The following is a 21,128-nucleotide window of genomic DNA, read 5'->3' as shown; positions in this document are numbered from 1 at the left end:
AGGAAAAAATGTGGCATAGCCTTGGCTCACCTCATCAGACAGCAATAGAGAGCTCCCGATTCTCACTTCTTGTTTTGCAGGGTTGTGTATAAGGTGGGGCTATTCAGTTGCTTAGTTAAGTATATGCTGAAGTGCATTTCTGAATCCATAGCCTTCTGTGTAGATTACTTTTATGAAGAAATAATAATAGTCATAATAAAATATTTTCTGTGCTCCTGTGAAAATTAGGTATTTTTTTGCAGAGAAGGTGTATGACTGCACAAGCTAAAGAAATTGGATGTGTATTTTATTGCCTGTTAGTCAGTGGCTTTTCCAAAGCTTGTAAGTAAGCGAGGTATGTAAAGCCTTTGGAATCCCTATGTTAGTAATAGTGTTTACTACTAACACCTTAGTAATTGTGTTTTGGTAGCTTTGGTGGTCTAAAGACATATGTGAGGGAAGATTTACAGGGAGGGTGTTATGTTTTAGTGTATTGGCTGATACACCTAGAGAACAGACACTCTCTGGGCACCAGTAAACTTCAGGAAAAGGAATTCGTGGAGAGTAATTGTGATATAAACGCTTGCAGAAATTGTCTCCTAAGAACACTTTCATGCAGGTGGGAAACACTTGGAAGACAAGAGCATGTATATATAAATATAGAATCATAGAATCATAGAATGGTTAGGGTTCGAAGGGACCTCAAAGATCATCTAGTTCCAACCGCCCTGCCATGGGCAGGGACACCCTCCACTAGACCACGTTGCCCAAAGCCTCATCCAACCTGGCCTTAAACACTTCCAGGGATGGGGCCTCCACAACCTCTCTGGGCAACCTGTTCCAGTGCCTCGCCACTCTAACAGTAAAGAATTTCTTTCTAACATCTCATCTAAATCGACCCTCCTTCAGCTTGAACCCATTACCCCTTGTCCTGTCACTACACTCCCTGATAAACAGTCCCTCACCATCTTTCCTGTAGGCCCCCTTCAGGTACTGGAAAGCCGCAATTAGATCTCCGCGGAGCCTTCTTTTCTCCAGGCTGAACAACCCCAACTCTCTCAGCCTGTCCTCATAGGAGAGGTGCTCCATCCCTCCAGTCAGCTTTGTGGCCCTCCTCTGGACTCGTTCCAACAGCTCAATGTCAGAATATGTCAGAATAAATAGTGTTTAAGGTGCTGTTTTGCTGTTAGCTACAGTGTCTATCTGGTTTCACACCTTGCATCTGTGTTGTGTGTGTGCAGTGTCATTAACCTGTCAGTATTCCTTCCAATATCTGTCTCTTCCACTAGCTGCCCTTTTCCAGGGACCTGGTGTCTTCAGGTAGCAGCTGCCCATCTGATCACCTAAACTGACTGCTGTTGGATCTGTCCTGAATTCCACCTCCAGGTGATCAGACTTGCAGAGTCCTGCTGAATGTTGGATATATCTCTTAGATTTCTTTCTTGGGTAGTAAGTGTTACATTGCGTGCTGCTGAGAAACTGGTGGCATACAACCTATGCCCTTGGAGAGATACCCTTTGCAGATTTGATCCATCAGATAAAAGATGTCCTGCTGTGATTAATCCAGGCTCAGCTGTCTCCTTTGATCACAGCTTCAGTTATTGATCCCTATGTCTATGCTGTACATAAACCATTTAGCTTTCCTAGATGAGAGCGTCTTGCACCAGCTACCATTCTGGTACCCTTTGGTCAGAACTGAGGATGTTAGCTGTCCTGTTTTAGAAGCATAGCTGATAAGCCTCAAAAAAGTGGTGGCTTTGAGTTAACACAGTAACAGCTGTCCTCAGTCTTCTAGCCTACTCTGAAAAATACTGGGCTGACTACATGCTACTGTACTTACTGTGCACACTGGATATGGTTAGGACTCCGGGATGTGTGGCAGCGTTGGGTAAATAGGAAATATTCTACTGGATTTACTTGGGGAACAGTTGAAGTATGGAAATGCTGGAATCAATGGCTGATTCTCATAAATACAAACCACCCCCACTAAATAAATAAATAAATAAATAAATAAATAAAGTCACTTTCTTAGTCTTCCTCTCTGGAAAGCTTGGAAGTGCTGAAAAATGTTTTAGCAAAGCCACTGCTAGTTATAAAAGGAGACTTTATGGTAAGGAAGGCACCTGCCATAAGTCATACAAGCTAAACAGCATTTTTTTAACGTGCACTGTTCAAAATTGTGTTACCTGACAAAGAGGAGCAATTTTCAGTTGTTTTTCTGTTGAATGCCAGGTGTGTGATTTCATTTAGAAAAGTTAACATACTGAATGTTTATGTTACTGTCTTTTAAGATCATATTCGGTCCTCCATTTCCTCCCAATTTCCGTTTTGAGGAACTGGACTAGGAACAGTTACATGAATGTAGCAACAGAGGATCATTATTTTTTTCAGTAGGTGCTATGATGTTCCTTATTTGTATATGTATTTTTAGAGGTTGCTGACATTTTAGCTCTTGATGTAGGAGAGTGAAATAAAGGGAGGGGATAAGGAAGAAATGAAGAGGGAAAAACCAAGCTGTGATCTAAGAATATGGGGGGGAGTATCTACAAAAATCTGTGAAAGAAACTCCTGATTTGACGCATTTTGCATTGTCTAACAACTAACATATAACAGTAGAAGAAGCCAAAATTAAAGGTAAACACATGGGAGGTGGGCTTCAGTACTGAATTTAAAATGTTGGCATTTTCCATTGCTGATTTGACATTTTATTGTTGTAGGGAATTTGGTGTTTCTGTTGCAAGTAGAATTAAACTTTCCTGCTAATATAGGCAACAGCACCACATGCACGCCCTCACATTTCATTGACAGGCAATTCTTTTGTACACAAAAACTAGTGCCCTTAATATTACAGGCACATTCAGTTTCAGTAGTCGCATCTCTTTTTGGCAATACATTTAGATAATTTATATATATTAAGTAGCTGTGTTGCAAGGTCTTGAGTTCATGAAGGAAGGCAGTTCTGAGTCAGAGCAACATTAGCACAGAATCCTTTTTCAACAATAGCTCAGAGCAAATGCTTTAGGAAATGGTAAAAGAAATAAGACATATAATGATAATTCTTGAGTATCCTGACTGTACTTAGCAGCCATCGAGCAATATGGCTGCATCAATGCAAGCCCTAAGCAGAGGCTTCCAGTTTTCCTCTTTGAAACAGGAGTAAGTGCAAACATCACAACTTGAGCTTTTCCTTGTTTGCAGTCTGGATTTGCATCAGTGCAGGTGGATCAGTTCTTGGCCTCTGCCTCCTGAGTGGGGTTGATTCTGTAAACATCTCACCCTTGTGAAGTGGGTAAGACATCTTATGACGCTGGGCATAACGTTGCAATGACATGAACACAAATTAAGCCTGCAGTTAGCAACTGTTTTGCACTGTGATTGCAAACCTGGCTCTTGATAGCTGTACAGGTGTTTGTCTCTCTCATGCATATGCGTTTTGGATGGATAGTGATGATAACCATTTATGATAACTAGCACTCGAGGCTGCTGACAAAAAGGAAAGAAATGCATGTTTGTGGGTGTCTTTTTGTGTTTGCTTCTATCTGCATGCAAGTGCAAAAGGTTGATCAGGCAGTTAGCTTGGGATCTAAGCTAGAAATACACCTCCTTTTTAGGAATCTCTTTCTTTCCTCTCTTTCCTGTGCAATCTCCCCAGAATGGTGCTAGAAAGTGGCAACAATTATATCAGCTGTTGGATCATTGTCCTCACTTTCTGTTTTAAGGAGGATGTTTTAAGCAGCCTGGCTGTACTACTTTAAGAGTAAGAGAAAGACCTGGAAATGCCTCTGTGTTTCTGCATTATAACTACTATTTATAATAATGTCACATTCTCCCTGAAAACTGAAACTATGGGATTGATTAATTGGTTTCAGATTCTTTTTTCTGGTGGTCTTTAGTTGCATGGACTGTTTAACACCAATGATTGATAGTTTCATTATAGATCTTCTCCTATAGTATATAGGATCCTTATGAAAAAGTGATTTGGAATTTCTTCATTACGCCTGAAAATGTCTTAAAAGATGCCTTGCATGGTGCTAATTCTCAAAAGTGAGATGAGTAGTGTGGATTTTCTGGGAGAACAAAAACTTTAAAACTTCTTGGAATTTAACACCCTAAATTGCTATTTTTTTCATTTGATTCCTCTCCTTCCTCCTTTCTTATATATTAAAACCTCTTTGGAAATTGTTATGGTGACTGCTACATTACTTTTGGTGATTTCTTCTTTTGATACCTAAAAATGATTTGTGCGCTTTGTGTAGGGTTTTGGGGTTTTTTCTTCTTTTTGACCATTGACCCCTAGCCATTTCCATGTGGCATAAAATTGAGAACAGAGAGGGAAAGATTGGCTTTTAAAAGCAAGTGTGTAAATAAATATTTTAAACTCTTAATTTAGAAACAAATCAGCAAATGTTGAGCCCCTCACAGATGGCTTCATACTGCTACTCCCAGCTTTAGACACTCCTCTCACTATCCCTCAACATCACTATATGAACCAGTGAGTTCAGCTGGGAGAATGGTGAATAATTTCCTATCTGGTGTTGGCAGTCTCCAAGGGAGCCTGGTTAAAAATTCATGGAGCTTATCTTGGCTCTTCACCTTCTGGTTTTCAACAAGTTTGAAGCTTACTGAATAAGGTATTAAAAGCAGAAGGTATTATCAGACAGCCTCAGGTTTGTATTAGCGTAGGGTTTTTTTTCTCCCTTTGAATTCTATTTGGTAGTATGCAAGGAGAACCTTAAATATTCTGCCAGAAAGGAACGAGTTTTATACCAGCCTTTTACACTGTCTCTTATTTGTGAGAGCCAATAATTTGCGGCACTGTCTGTTCTTGAGCTGGTAATAATTTGGCAGGTAGAAAACATGTACTTCCTAATTCTTAGGTGAAAAGTGATAGAAACTGTGAAGCTACTTGCATAGGGTTTTTGTTAGCTAGACTTACTCTCTTGGCTTTTTGTCATTGATGGGATTTTTGATTTCACTGCAAAAGAAAGGGACTTCTGGAGAGTCAGCTCATTGCAGAAATAGCAGAAGGCTGTTCACTGAGAATAACCTGTCATACAGACACGAATTCACAGCAACAGCATTTCTTCTGCTTTATTTCCCACAACACTAGGCTAAAGTGGCTCAGCCTTCCAGACATTACAAGCTTGTATTGCTCCTTTATTTAACACCTTTTCTGAGCTTTAGGTCATTGATGTCAGATCTGGCCCACTTAAGGTATGTTTCATGTTGTTCTACACACTCTCATTGTAGCTTGCTTATTACCCAAGGGATCTCCTTCATTGCTGTTTTCCTTCTGCTCCCCCTACACTTTCTTAAGAGACTGTCCATGAGTATGAAACAGCAAAGGATAGATTCTCAGTACAAGGTCTTGCTTAAAAGGGCCAAATCCTTCAGAGCTGCAGAATCAGCCTGCGTGATGCTACAGGTACTCAGTTGTGAGTGAAATTAAAAATATTCTTGTAATTATTCAGTTACTTTTTCATAAATGGAGTATCCCCAGAGTGCCAGTTGCCACAGCTTTGGGTATATCTGGTCAAGAATTTGTCTTTAAGTTACATGTAGTGTTAAGGTTACTGTAGGTATACATGTGTACTATAGGTTCCATTGCAGCTGCCTTTTGAAGGGACCTTATAGTGGTTGCTGTCCCTAAAACTCACTAGGAAGCTCAGTAGGTTATGGCACCTGCTGCTTAATGGTGATAGTAACTGTCTTCCTATGAATTTGGCAATCTCACCCTTTGCATGCTATTTCTTTCATCATCCTGAAAACTCTAGATGGCAGGGACCATTTTTTAACATAAGATGTGATATTGTTGAGCTATTAATTCTTACCTAAACTTCCACAGGTTAAGAACTAATAATTGACTGTTTTCGGTAGTTCTGTCAGTTTTGTATCGTGCCTCTTGTATTTTAACCACGTATTTCTGAGAAATGCCTACAGTTATTTTTCATTGTCTAAAGCAGCATATGAGCAAGTTAAGTCAGTAAGTCTGCTGGTTCTTAGGTATTTGGACCTCTTATGTATGTCCAACTACACACTTGCTTGCGGACTGTTCTCTGCCAAAGTGCTTGTATATTGTGTCAATTATAGTTGATTATGCAAAAATCCAATTAGTTCTTTTTTATTGTTATTTATTCCTCCACAGTAAGACTAGATGGCATTTTTTATTTCCGAAGTATACTCATAGAAACCTGTACGTTCAAGACAGCACAACTGTAAAAGTTTCTAGCAGTCAGTATTCTCTGTATAATCTTGAAAAATTAGTTCAGGTGTCTAGGTCTGATTTGTTGCTAATTATTTATTAAAGACAATTCCATATTTCTGGATGTTCTATATAAAAAGCCATTGTTGTCTGTTTTCTGAATTTTTTGGGGGTTGCCTTAGCCTTGTGGTTTTCCTTAAAACATGTAGTGATTTAGTTCAACATGTAGTGATCTTTATTTGTGTCTGCAGTCTGTCAGTTAGTTGAAGATGTTATTACATATTTGTTAAATGCAGGCTGGGGGTGGTGGTGTACAAGACACACTGTATAGACAGTCTTTGCTCTGAGCTAATCTTATTTTCTGGAGCAAAGCATTTCCGAAGAATTTATAATTTTGACAACTGGGATCAAATGTCTGACTTCTGAGGGCTGACAATAATGCCAGGGGCTGAGCTGCTTTGTCCTGTTGATAGCAACTGCGCAGTTTAAAAACCACACTAAATGCCAGGGAGCCATGCATCTTAGCTGGTTAGGTTCAGGGTGTATGTGTGTTTAGGGTAAGGCATTAGCTTCAGAAGTCTTTATGGGGCAGAAATGCTGCGGCTGCTCAGGGGTAAAAATAGTTCTGGATTTTCTATGGCTGCATTCCATGGCTGGAGCCTGAAATCATGAATCAGGGCTCAGCTCTCAGTCTGTGCGAGACCAACTGTGAGAGCTCTGCAGACAGACGCGGGAGGGGAGCAGCTAGCTGAGATGAGTCCAAGCCCAGCACCGCTGATACTCTGGGAAGGACCTGTGTTGCTCGTACACTCTCAGCAAGGTATTGTACATTAATATTTTGATTTCCAGTAGGAGTGTAGTTACTTGAGTGTGAAACATTAAAAATCTACTGAACTGTGCAAAATTTCCCACTAAACCAAAGATGACTTTTAAAAAGTGTCTGTTCTGTGTGAGTTAAGCTACACGGAGACTTGTAGCTTCACACCTTACAAGCTTCCAGAGACCTGGGATGATATATCGTGATTGGGAAGGGCGTGCTGCTCATTCCCACTTGAAAACTGTTTTGTGCGAGAGTTTGTCCTTGATTTTTTTGCATGGCGTTTTTTTTTCCAGAAATTTTCCAGCCTGGAAATTCCTGGCAATTTAGATACATAAATAGCTAGTAGTCTTTCAAAGCCTTCCTGCAATACTGCTTTTTAAAAATGGTACCTAAAACATGGATGCTTAACTCAAAGATCTCTCTAAAGCTTCAAATTCTGTCAGTGTTGCAGCTTGAGAACTATGCAGGTTTAAATCCCGTTTTAACAGAGTTCAGATGATTATTCTCAGTGCTCATCATGAGAGAGTGAATTTTGTACTTAGTCAGGACTTTTTGTTGAGATTGTTGCTCGGATGCTACCAAAGTTTTTGTGACCAACATTACCTTTGAAAGTGGTAAACAATAAACAAAGGTCTCTCTTCTCTCTCTTTTTTTTTTTCCTTCCAGGGTGTGTGTCCCTGAGACATTTCAAATATGTATCGTCCAGGCCATTGCTAGTAGGGCCTGGAGGATGAGAAATTGATGTTCCTTGATGTTCCTGCAGTTTTTGGCATGCCCTGTGAGTTGAATAAGTGTATGATTCTCCTTCCAGAGTGAGTTGCTAGATTCCGTGTTGCTAGAAGTACCCATGCCAGCTGCATGTTCAGATTGTCTGTTCCATTAGTGCCCAGAGCAAAACTATGTGACTCCACACATGGTAACCTCGCAGCCAGGCACAGCATTGAAGCGCATTCATCTGTTTTCTTTCTAGGCCCTGGGATGCAGCCGTACACGCTTGTCTGACACTCTCAATGTATCTACTTCTGCTGATCTGCTCTGTGCTACCCCTACATGCCTGGTGCAGCTGCAGGCACCTGCCTTTTGTTTTGGTGGCACTTTACACGTGACACGGGCACCTACAGCTGTGCTGTCCCCAGGTTCTGCTGGATGGGCTTGATAGCTTAGCATGGCACTGTGTACCAGTGATCTTGATTTAGCAAACCAACTGCCAAGGCTATTTGCGCCTCATTTTTTTGTCTTCTAGTGCACTGGCACAGCTTACTTCCCTGAACGTTGCTGATACTCAGAGTAGAGGATACTGTTTTCTCATGCAGCTCCCACATTGTGAGGCTGATCTGTAACAGATAACCCAAGTGAATTTGGGAAATCTCACATGGAAAAACAACTTTCTAAAGTGAGAAGCATATTGCTCTAAGACAAGGAGTAAAGCTGTAGAAGTCAAAGTAGTTCCACACCATAAGCTAAGTTAGAGAGGTGTTAGGTACAGTTATAGGATGATTAGCAAATGCCAGGAATTTTTAAATCTATATTGTTTTATTTTACTTGAGACGTCTTAGTGTGTAAGGCACTGGGCTTGGGTGCAGGACCTGGATTCTATTTCAGCCTTGCTCGCCTAATTTTCTTGCTTTTCAGTTCCAAACCTGTATAATGAGGTTGATTTTACAACAGAGTTGTTATGGGAATAAAATCTATTTATCACAAATGTAAGTGCTAATGCCATCTTTACTCCTTCAGAGCTGCCAAATTAACTGCCAATGCATTACTCCTGGGAGGCCCATCCCACTTCTGAAACAGGAGTTCTGTGTTCTTCTCACTAATGCCATTTTACAGAGGGTGAATATGGACTGTGGATAGTTTAAAGGATATTCCAAGAGTTGTATAAAGTCCGAGGACAAGAATAGATGCTGTAATCCTGCCTACCCGTGTCCTATGTGCTGGCCTCACTGTATGTTCCCCTTTTGGGAGGTTCAGTAAGAGTTAGAAATATGTTGCAGGACATTAGGTTAGTCATCGGTACTGCACAAAAATAGTTGAGGGGATATTTTAAAGAAGTGACATGGCAAAACTGTTGGTGTAATTGTACCAATAGCAGAGCTCCCTAAAATAACAAGAACATGAGAAAGTCCTTTCTAACTGCAGCGCTTTATCTGATGCCATTTTCGCCTACTGTGGATAAAGCAATGAGAGGTGTCTCAAATATTCAGTCAGTGGTCCCAGATATTATGCGCCCTTTGTGTTAGGAATTACAACACTTCAAACTATCTGCCAGAGTTGTCAGCTAAGGTGAGTTACTGAAGATTTGGATGTTTGCCCAAGCTGTCTGGATTTAATTATTCTGTGAAACCTCGTTAGGGATGAGCTGCACCTGTGATACTAAGAGGGAACTATTTTGAAGGTAGTTCAGATCCTGATTCGTAGCTCAATTGAAAGAATATTCTTGCAGAATCTGAAAGTTTTTGCATTCCCATGTACTTTGTTACAAGTAGTGTTCAGTCCTGATCTGATTTTCTGAGGGGTCAGGAGATAGAGAAGATGCATTTGGTAGCCAAAATGATGTTGACAAATTGGAGATACAGCCTGAAAAAAAAAGAAGGGATAAATGCAATGTATTTCACTTGAGAAATTATCAACTGCATAAGTACAAATAGGTCTGTAAGAGAAGAACTGGGAATTATTGTGGTTCACAAGGTGAATTTAAATCAGGAATGCTGTGTTGCTTCAAAAGGCAAAACCATTTTGCAATGCAAAACCAGAACACATCACCCATGAGACCTGTGAAATGATCCATCTCTTTGGCACTTAGTACAGTCTCAGCTGGGATATAGTTCACATTTTGGGAGCTGCAGTTGAAAGATGCGGATCAACCAGACAATTTGATACGAGTGCAGTAAGAATGAGCAAGGTCAAAATAAAATCTAAAGCAAAGATTGCAGGAATTAGAGTTCTTTGGTAAAGAAGAGATTGCTAAGGATATTTAACAACATTTTGCAAACGTGTAAATGGCTGCTGGAAAGAGGAAGGGAAGAGCTCTTCTTTGTAGGCATAGGGTAAGAAGTAATAGGCTTCATCACAGAACAGAAAATTCAGGTTTGTTAATAGATGAAGTAAATGTCTGCCTGGGGTGACATAGATATGACCTGTTCTGCTGTCATCCATGGGGTCTTTTCAAATCTCTCCCAATTCTATGATTCCATAATTCCGCGTGATTATATGCTTTGAGTTGGAAGCTAATGTCCTTAATCCTCTGCAGCAGACAATGTGCTCAGTGTCTCCCAGAGAACCTGTTCCTGCAACTAGGACTGATGCTATTATAGATAATAGTATCTGGGCAGAGGGAAGCAATTGGGTGGATATGTAATCTTTTGGCAGTCGTAAACAACATGGAGACATGAGTTGGAAATGACTGGTTATTCTCAGTTTCTCATGGTACAAAAGCTGCAGGACAATCACTTGAATTATCAGGTGGTAAATGCAAAACAGGGAAGGACTTTTTCACAGCGTGTTTAGTTAACCTGAGGAACTTACTGCTGTTAGACGCGTTGGGTGCCAAAAGCAATTAGACAATATTATGCCAGCAGATCTGTCAAAAGCATTTAAATATAAATATACCAGTTCCCGAGGCACGTGTTGCTGGAGCCTGGGATTGTATACCATGGAGGCTATCGGTACGTTTGTGCCCTGTTCTTACACTCTTGATGCTTGCAAGTGGTGTCTGTCAGAGTTGGAAGGGAGAGCTGGGTACAAAAGTTATTGAAGGAGGGTTTTCTCTTTCTTCACTCTGCAGTGCACAGCCCGTGAAGGCATCCACATGCCTGACAATCAGCACATTTAAAATAGACTTTTGCCTGTCAGGGTCTGAGAAGAGCCCTGACTGGGATGACTTTTGTTCCCATCTGAGAAGTATTCTGTCAGCACTCCCCTTCAATATGAGAAGTGCAGTGGAACAGCTGGGGTGGAGTGGGAAGAGGCAGCAAAAATTCAGTCCTAGGCATCAGGCATTCTCATGTCTTCACTGGAAATTTTAGGGCATGTGCTTCCTAGATTATTTCCAGGCAGAACTGTGCTGCGAAGTATCAAGTCTTTGCTATTAAGGATAACTTAGGAAGCCCCATCAGGAGAGACATTTCTGAGTATGAAACTTGGCACAGCTTATAGGAGGAATTGCGAATAGCCAAGAGGTATGTGAGCAAGGTCAGATAAAAACTGCATAAATGCTATGTGTCAATTTTTTCTCTCACAAAATTGCCCTGTCTTTAGCAGGATGATATTATGAATGATCCTAAAATAATTTCTGTAGGTGACATGCTGCCATTCTGTTAGGATTATGTGTTGTGAGGACATGACTATGTGGGATTGATATGCCAGGAGGTGGCATGCAATCAGCAGACTCTTGGTGCTTTTCTGCCTATAAGCTTTCCTCTGCCAACACTAAAACCACTGTGCTGACAAGAGTAAGCTATGAATTTTACCTGTGGGGCAAACAATTCAAAGTGTTGACAGAAGAGGATTGATTACAATGGCAGAGGCTGTCTGGTAAAAGAACACAAGGCCAGGAAAGGCAATAATGAGAGTTAAGCACCTCTGGTCATGTTCAGCTTGTTACAGAATAGGGTCTGATGGGTCAACCTGCTGGAGCACATTGTTAGAGGGAATATTCCTGGCAGATGGTGTGCAAGTTGATAACCAAATGGAAATCAGGCAGAATAATGTCCACATGAGAAGTCCTTAGACCAAAAAAATGCAAGCCATTTTGTACCCAATGAGGTGTACACTGATATGGAAGAGTGTCTTCTAGTTCTAAAGCACAATGCCTTGATCAGTGAGCAAAAAGACTGGTGGTTAGATTTGGAAAGGTATTGTGGTACCTAGCCCATTTATTAGGAAGCTAAAAATACCTTTATGAGTCTGGAACAAAGCTATAGGAGGCAAGAATGCTTTGAGGGTTAGCTGCATTGTAGGGCAGTTGTACTTGGCCTAGAGTAATGGTAGAAAAGCATTATTTCAAGTTGAAAAATTGTATACTTGCAAAATCCTCCTCAAAACTTTGTCTTTCTAGGTATTGTCTCAAGATCCTCTGCTCTGTTTTTCTAATGTCAAACATTTTAAGACAAAGCAAAATTATCTCATAATTTACAGACCCTGAAAAAAGATTCCTCAAATGAAAATTGACAAAAGAAAACATCACTTTAACATTTCTTCAGCAGAGTTCACTGCAGATGATTCCCAAATAATTTTATACATCTTCTAAATTAAAAAGCAGCAACACTTTCAAAAGGGGCTGTACTTTGTAGACATGACAAAAAATTACCACACTAGGCCAAAGCACTGACCCAGCTAATGTGGACATTGGCCAGTACTGCATAGCTTAGAAGTCCCTCATTTAGTGGTTGGTTTCTCTCATCTTTGAGAAAGAAATTGTAAATCCTGTTTAACACAAGTGCGAATGTTCTTATGAGCTGTATAGAAGTCCAAGCCTAGTGCACATCCTGCAGAGGTCTTGGAAAGGAAGGCCCTTGGTTGTGATCAAGTGGTGTAACTATAGCCAGAACCGATGTTGCACAAGAGGAATTTTTATCCTTTGCAGAACTTAGAGCAGCCTGCAAGCTAATTTAAATTAATGCTTTCTGAATTAGTACCTGTAATGGGATCTCATCACAGACTACTTGACTCAATACACCTGAACAGCACACCCTCCTGTGGATGACCTGGCTCTCCTTGCCTATCCCTGCCCTTAGCAGCCCCTATATCCATTTTGGACCATCTATACCAGAATGATGCTGTCTGGGACAGAATGTGCCTGATGCTGGAAAATCCCCAACTTGTTTTGATAGCAGCTTTGCAATTGCTTTGTGTATTCTGAACAGTCAAAGCAGTCAGATGAGGAATTGAATAACTGGCCATTTATGTTACTGTCATATGCCCACCTTGAAAAAAATAAAAAAATCACCCTGAAGGTTATTTAAAAAAAAAAAAAATAAAACCCCAAACCATTTTTATGCAGCATTTTTAACTCCCTCAATAGTCCTTGTGGAAGTGACAAATACACCCTCAGGGTCTGCAATATATATTGGGTGTTGCATATACCTTATAATGAATATTCTAGTGGCTATTCTACTGTAGTTATTTCTGAAGTCCCAACCAGAATGGGAGATTTTTTGTACTTGGTGCATACTAATTCCTTCTGAACTTTTGATATGCTTTGCTGAAATGGAATTTCCCTGCAGAAGAATTTGCCTTCCTGATACTGAACTAATAATATGAATCTGTATGTGTTTCCGTTGGAGAGAGTTGGTAGCCACAGAGCACAACTCATTTGTAATAATACTCAAGTTATTATTATGAAATACACATCAGGTAGTTTGCTTTCTTTTTTCCTGGAGCTGTATTCAATGATGTTTTAAATACAGCAAGTTTCCATTCAAAATGCAGAACAGCTTCTCTCAGTGAAACATAAGGAAATTATTCCTTATATTCTCTGTTTCATTACTAGAATTTCTGCAAAGTTTACCTGGAGTTGTTTGTCCCACAAAGCTATTTTATGGATGCCTATACCAAAGCAAAAATCATTGGTTAGATAAGTGGAAAAATACCTATTTGTACAGGGACATATCTGCAGCGATATCATCTGCTTTATGGAGAAATGCCTTTTAGTTCATCCTGTACATCTGTATACTTAGCAGCAGGTGCCACTGCCAGACAATTCATCAAAGTTAATGTGATTGCTGAGAAATGCTAAAGCCTTTCTTTTTTATTGCTGTGGGAGGTGGTGTAAAGAGCTGTGTACTCTGTGGGAGGGGAAGAGGCTATGCTGACAAACAAGCTGGAAAGGTGGACTTTTCAACTCTGCTGAGTGTAAAAAACTAAGTGTGTCCTCTCTGTGGCTTGTGATGGGGAGCGAACATAGGACACCTTGTCTCAGCAGGAGATGGGAGCACAAGTTCAGCATGAAGGGGCCATCTGGTAGGCAGGGTGGAATACACTTGCAAGAAAGATAGGAATGAGAAGGAAATAGGGATTTGTTCCAGTTGAAATGCTGCCGACTTAGTCATGCCATCAGCACAGGCTGGACATTTGCATCCTTCCTTGGCAGGCGGCTTTAAAAGCAGTGCACGCTGCTCTGCAGATTGTAATGGAAAACTGTACCAGTCTACCCCACCAAGCTTCTGGCTTTACTACCTGTAGCTGCTGATGCTTACTAACCGTTGAGCTGCAAGATTTCATGAGATTTTATGTCTGTCTGAACTTTTGCCCCACATTGACAAGACTGGTCTGGAGACTAGTGGGAATCATGAGTTTGCATATGTGTAGCTGGATAGGAAGTAGCTGGGTTAGAGAGAAGGGAGCCTGGAGCTGTAGTAAACAAACCCCAGGAGCACGTGTGCTAGTGTTAAAATGACAAATGGCTAAAAAAGGATGCTGTATGGCACAAGAGGGTGGAGACGTTAGCAGAGAGCTAATCTACAGGAAAAGAAAATGTTGCAAAGCAGACAATGATAGAACTAACAATGACAAGTTGCTAGCAATAGATATTATCACCAGCAGGCATGGAAATGAGGATGGAACATGCAAGCATGAATGGAGGCATGCACATACACATACAGTCCCTTTGGTTAGAAGAATACGATGCTAAAAACAGGATAGATCCTAATGCTAAGATGGATGCAAGCTTAGGACCCCGGGAGGCTCTGTCATTCCCTCTCCACATACAGCCACACACATAAGAACATCTGTGTTATGGAAAGGACAGCCGAGGTGCCTTTTCCTTACATCAACACATTTACGCACAGAAAACAGCAGCAGTGAAACATCTGAGAAGTTGAGTGTGAGCTAAACATACTTGGTGGCAGAATAGTGATGCCAAGCAGGGAACAATTTAAGCCAGATAGTAGGACAAAAGTGACCATGAAATGCTGAGGTCTCACAAGTGTTTCATGGCACAAAAAGCTCAGGCTTGTATACAGTAAGCCAATTAAGAGCTCAGGACCTGCAGTACGATCGTATTAGTAAAGCATGGGATAATTAGATTTGCCTTCACAGAAAATATGTAAACGGTATCACCTTGCGATTCTGCCACACTCTCTGTGTAAGGCCATAGCTGAATTAGGAAACAACTTAGTCTCAGGGCACCAGATTTAAATCCTATAACCCAGTTTAATTGCAGTTCATAGCCAAACTTTTTCTAAATTCTACAGTGATGCCAGTGCAATGTTCTTTTCCTTGTCCTTTGTATAACCTTTTCTGGTGCTATTTGAAATTGGGAAGTCTGGTTAATATCTATGGAAATTATTTGGTTTATTGATTTTTTTTCATGCCCTAAAGTGAAAAGGCTATCAGCACAATAACTTGGATTTATGAAATAAAGATTTGAATTCTAATTTGTTCAATATTTTAGAAAAGATGTATTTTCATTTTCGTGGCCAAGTTCTGACTGTGTTTGAAGCACAGGATTCCCCATAGAATAAACTTTGACTTCCTCATTTCTTTGTGCTTTTATGTAGTTTGAGGTGATTTGATGCTTACTTAAGTGATAATAGTCTTTGTTGTTTTGTTTCCTGAAGTGGCCTGTAGCTAGGACTTTGGGCCCAGGAGTCCAATCTCAAAATGTTGTTTTCCATAAAGGACATAAGTGAGACAGTGCCTTCTTTTGGCAGAGGAGCAAGAAGTGATGCATCACCATTTGCTGAAAGTGGAGCATTCTTTATGAAGGCTGCTTAAAGCTCCAAACATATTGGTCTTGTGTTGAGTAGCATTTGTTTGCGCTTGTATGTACCATTCTTCCCTCAAGTTCTGTTAATGAAAAGATTGAACTCAAAAAGGATCAATGTCTTAATGTCTTTTCACTGAGCTATTAGATGTTAGGAGTGTCTCATTAAGGCAAGTAACAGCATTCTTAATGGTAAGGTCATCCACAAGGTAGGACAGGTTTTATCCATCCACTGGTAGAATCTGACCTTTACAGAAGTTCTTCTTCTCATGTGTTGTATGTGTTATAAATTCTTCCTGAGATTCTCATTGGGTTTCAGTTTTTTCCTGTATTAGATTGCACGTGAATACTGACAGAGTTTAGGGAGCTTTCTTTTCCCTCTAAATGGAATCTTATAGCCAAATAAAGTAGCATAAACAATTTGAAATGCAGGAAGCAAAGTAGGGTTTGGAGATGTAAATTCAGTTCCCTGGCATAATTTAAATAAACAACTCAACCACCAGAAAGTCCCATAATCTAGTTCACATGAGCAGATGTTTGGCAGGATTCAGCCTGGTGGGTTTGTAGTCTCTGCTTATCACAGAACCAGGACTGCATGCATCACTGCCACATGCTTCTCTTTTGCCTTTATCCTAGGGAAACTAACCTTGTTAAGAAAAGAAAGTGGGAGGAGGAAATGTATCATTCCAACACAAGCTGGATACAATTCCTATCCTGAATGTTTGTTAGCAGAGGCTAGGCTGGGAGATGCCTTTACATCTTTCAGACAGCCTATTGCAGATAGGAATTGCAATGTCCGGTCTTACTTTTAGTGTAGGGTTTTTTTGGTTTGTTTGGGGTTTGGGTTTTTTTTGTTTTTGTTTTTGTTTTTTTTAATGTGTATGAATTATAAAGCTATTTTCTTCAACAGACTCTAAAATGTTTGGCACTGCAGCATCTCTCCTTTGTGTGGCATTTACAAGTGGCTCATTAGCTGTCCAACTGTAATTTGTATTTTATCATAAATGAAGAACAGGAGAGACAGATTGGCACCAGAATCTACCTATAAAAGGCGAAATTTACTTTAAGATGCCTAAAAGTATCATTAGATTTGGAAGCATTTCCCCTTTCCCCTAAGTGGAGAAAATCTTCTTTCATTAAAGTTCAACCATGGTAGTAATAACGGTGTGCGTTAGTATAAATAGTTTGTCCGTTGTTATGCAATAGTCTATCCTGTTAACCTCCTCGGACTAAATGTTCAGTCCTTACTACCCGAGCTGTAAAAACCAGGAATTCGCGTGAAGTGTTGCAATAGCTTTTGATGGAGAAGTTTCCCACTTAGGGTAACCTACAAAAAGTCTGTCGCCTGAGCAACTGTGAGAATGTTGAGGTGCTGTGAATACAGGGTGGATGAGCAGAAGAGTTTTAATTTATGAAGGAAACTTAAATGGGCTCATCTGCTGCAGTTAAGGGCTGAGTATCACAGAAATTGTGTATGTGTAGGGAAATCAGCACAACAAAATTCAGTGAAAGATCTTATGGAAGAGAAAAGTAGTATTTATTAAAAAAAAATCTTTAAGTTGATTTTACCTGATTACACTCATTTTGTCATAGATTTCATTCATCTGCATACTTGCACCCACATGCCTACAAGCCCCAGGAGGTGTACGTCCAAGTGGTCTGGCAAAGATCACTTGTGTGTGATGTAGAGGATAAAGAATGCCAGATGTCAAGTTTCTGGGATTCTTCCTGATGTAACAAGCATGTTTTTGGATAGATCTTTTGTGCTCTTTAGGATTCAGCAGCAGTTGCAGGGTGGTGCTTTGCTGCAGAGCCCTACTTACTCCATCTTCCATAAATATTAGGCCAGGCTGCCACCCACTGCCTGTTTTCCTTGCGAACTGATGAGGATAGGAGTGGTGGATGTGACACTGCCACAACCTTGGCGTGGTCTTTGTTTGCAGTACACGCTGTTCTTTTAACCCTTTGTTAACCCTGTTTCTTCTGGGTGGGCTTGCACCTACACATTTCTGTTCAGACTGCATTTATGCCAGTCTTCGTATTTCTGTAACAAATATCTCTAGGTACAATTTTTAAGTGCACCCGTTGTTGTCCAAGCTCTTTTTGCACTGAAGTTAGCAGTAAAATTCTTGTGGCCGTCAAAGAGAGAGAGTGAGTTGTGTCAGTGCTCAGTACTTTGGAAGATTAACTCCTTAGAAATCCAGTTGTACACCACTTCTCCCCAAATGGGGGAGGCATCCCCAAAGTCAAGTTTGGACTAGATAGAATAATGTTATGACCTTGCTGTAGTTCTAGAAATGTAGTGTTGCATGAGCACAGATAAGAAGTTAGACTTTTGCCTGAAACTGAAAGTACGTTTTTGTGTGACAGTGTTTCCACGTGGCACCTGTTTTCAGATTTTTGTTCCATGAGAACAACTTTGTTTCTTCATGCTTAGCAGAAAGATTTAGACCTCCGGAAAAGCGAACTTTGCTCTGGTGTTACTGTGCTATCAGGGCTCAGCATGAGATTGCTTATTCATCCAAGTTGTTCTGCATGGATGCTACATCTTGGTCACCTTTGGCTTTTGTACCCCATGGCTAACTGCAAGAGACAACCTCCCTTATTCAAAGATTCAGAGAATAACTGGAAGAGACGGTACTTTGATGCAGGACAGCAATGCCAAGAAGAGCTACTCGCATAGCTCGAGAAGAAGCCTATGGTTCCAAGAATCAGTTCAGTGAGACTCACTCATGCATATGGAAAAGAGGTACCAACCTTGGGCTTCTGGGAAATTTTCTGTACCACCTCCCTCTTCCTCCCCAATTTAGTGTCTCTTGTGGTGCATTAGAGTTATTAATACTAAGTTTATCTGCACAGTATAGTTAGTAGTCTTCTGTGGAGAGTCCCTGGTGACTGTGTTGCATTAGTACTTCAGCTTTTGAACAGCATATGTGAGTTTCATGCGTCGGTGGCTTTTGTCACAAGAGTGCTTGGTTATGGAACCTGTCGAATGAGCCTACCTGCAGTGACTTGAATGCTTGATTAAAAGTGGATTTGATTCCTCCATCTGAGCTGAATATTCAGCAAAGAGTCCAAAACACCCCAGTGGACTAAGACGAGGGGAAATGGGACGGGACAAGCAGGGAATGAGGGTGGGGCAGAAAGCAGCTGCTAAAACGTTCTGCAGCCACTTAGAACTGCAATTTAAATTCAGTATCATTTCCAAGCTAAAAACAATCTTTTGCAAAATTCTCAACTTACACTACGTGTTGTGGGTGGCTATGAAGAACACTGCCTTTTAGAGTTGGCAGCGGGGTTTGGCAGAGGGGAGGATATAGAAAGCAAGTTGTTTCTGCATGCAAACCCAGTGTTGATGAGGTCTCTCTAACACAACTACCGTGGAGAGGATTAAATAAGTATTCGAGATACCAACTTTGAGGTGGGGTGCAGCCCTAGACTACCTGATTTGGGGGAACATGTGCATAATTCCCTTTTCTCCACAAGCTGAAGAAGCCGGAGGCTGTGGAAAAAGGAGTGAGAAAGGAACTAAAAATGTTATGAGTGTTAGAAGGAAACTTCCCACTCTTTAGCACAATATCCTTGAATATATAACCCAGCCTGCAAAGAAATTTATTTGGTACTCAGGTGTCAAGTGTCTGGGAAGCAGCAAGTTTCTGAAGTACTGAGGAACAGTTTGGGCCTTAGCCTGTGGTGGGATGGGTATGAGAGCTCTGGCAAGCTCTAGTGAGTTGTTCTAACATCAGCATGGAAAATCCCAAAGCCCACAGAGCAGATATCAATTGGCTCCTGTGTGAACTTTCACCCATGGTTTATTATGTCCTTGCAGCTGTCTGGCTTTTTCACCCCGCTTCACTCTCTCCAGATGTTTTCCTGGGACTCCCAGTGCAGCACCAAAGGAAAACACCAGTAGAAGATCACACAGCTGTATTTGAATACAACACTTTTTTTTTTGGGGGGGGGGGGGGGGGGGAGTGGTGGTGGTGGACAGCAGTGAAATCTTATGACATGGCTAATAGTGAGCCTGGAGCATAATGGTCAAGCCATTGTGCTGTGCTGTCTTCAGGGGTCTTGGGAGCATTCCTGGTAATTGGCTGTGCTTTGTCAGGTCTCTTACAGAGTCTGACCTAACTTGGTCTGCCCTCTTTGCATGAACGGGAAAATCTCAGTCAGCAGTACCAAGGAGCTCCAGTTTCCTTGGGAATTTAGCGCTAAGTCTTATTTACAAGATGGGATGGATGCTTGGAGCAGCAGGGTAGGGAGAGAGTGTTATCAGACAGCCCAGAACCTTGTGTCTTGAAATTGCCAGCACTTGGGAGTGCATCACTGAGCACTGATGGCAGAGACAAGCCAAAAGGCTATTTTCTTAACTCCTGCTGTTCCCCTCCTGCATCCCCTTCATGTCCATCATGTGGAGAAGTTAGCAGATGGGATGGCCCCGAGGTGACACATGCTTACCTGCAGGGAAGAGAAGCTCTTGTACCAAGTCCCCAGTGAAAGTGCTGCTGTTGGCAGGCAGGCAGCTCTGTCACTTGGCAGCAGGCCTCAGAGGGAAGATTACTTTGTCCTTGTTCTTAGTCCTGTTTGCCAGGTTCCCTTCTGATTGCCAGGCTGGTAATGCATGGGGGAGATAACCCTGGTTCAGTGAGCAGCAGTTCAGTCTGTCATCAAACAGGAAATACTTGGGCAGAATTAACAGAGCCATGTGCTGAGCTAATTTGGTATCAGGCTTGTGGGTGTGGTTCTTTGGTACAAGTATTTTTTTGTTTCTCTTTCTGCAGAGAGGACTGAAATCTTCCATCAGAATCTCCCTCTGTCCCTTACAGGCCTGTTCACAACTTTTGTCGTCCCCCTCCATGCTCTTTACCTCCAAACTAAGCTACTGCCTCTTGTCTCTCTCTAACAGGCTTCCGAGCAGCAGCGGTTTTGTTCCCTTTTCTCCAGCACTCCCATCACCAGCTCTGCAGACCGGGAGACTTGTTTGTGCTCTCATTCTCTGTGGCTTGCTGAGTTTCCCGGACACTTCAGGTAGTCCTGCCAGTCCAGTCCTATCCCTCTCAACCCATAACCCTTCTGCAAAAGAAATATATATACATCATTGCTTCAGAGTGATGTTCCTTTGTGAAATTTGGCTGCTTTCTCTGTTGAAAAACAGGATATATCTTTCCTGTTTTGATTCTTCTCATTTTTCCCACCTTCCTAGCTGTTGCTAATGGCTTTGACTGTATCTGAGTGTGACTCTTAATCCCAGAGGGCATAACTGATGGAGATCCAGGTCACAAATAACACTTGTATTCACAGGATCTTGTCTAAATAACCTTCAGTGCAGATTCCCGCCATATTGCTTAGTATGCAAGAAAGTGTATTACTGTGCCCTGCAAAGGTATTAAGACTTCATTCCATCTCAGAACCAAGACTTCACT

The 21,128-nt window shown here is 41.2% G+C and overlaps 1 protein-coding gene across 15 annotated transcripts in view; it reads left to right on the top strand.

The window, feature by feature from the left end:
• TSPAN4 (tetraspanin 4) overlaps positions 1-21,128 on the top strand; it is a 474,563-nt gene that overhangs the window by 200,707 nt on the left and 252,728 nt on the right. Inside the window, exon 1 of one of the 15 annotated variants that reach the window (XM_054825774.1) lies at positions 18,338-18,454. The exons of the other annotated variants lie outside the window; for them this stretch is intronic. Within the exon in view, the coding sequence (XP_054681749.1) occupies positions 18,364-18,454 (91 nt within the window). The 5' untranslated portion in view covers positions 18,338-18,363. Of the gene's footprint in view, positions 1-18,337; positions 18,455-21,128 lie in introns of those variants that run through there. 15 annotated transcript variants of the gene reach the window in all.

This window comes from Grus americana, chromosome 5 (assembly GCF_028858705.1).
Source record: "Grus americana isolate bGruAme1 chromosome 5, bGruAme1.mat, whole genome shotgun sequence".
Classification (NCBI taxonomy): Eukaryota; Metazoa; Chordata; class Aves; order Gruiformes; family Gruidae; genus Grus; species Grus americana.
The sequence above is the reverse complement of the archived record's forward strand: the minus strand, read 5'-3'. Positions and strand labels throughout refer to the sequence as shown.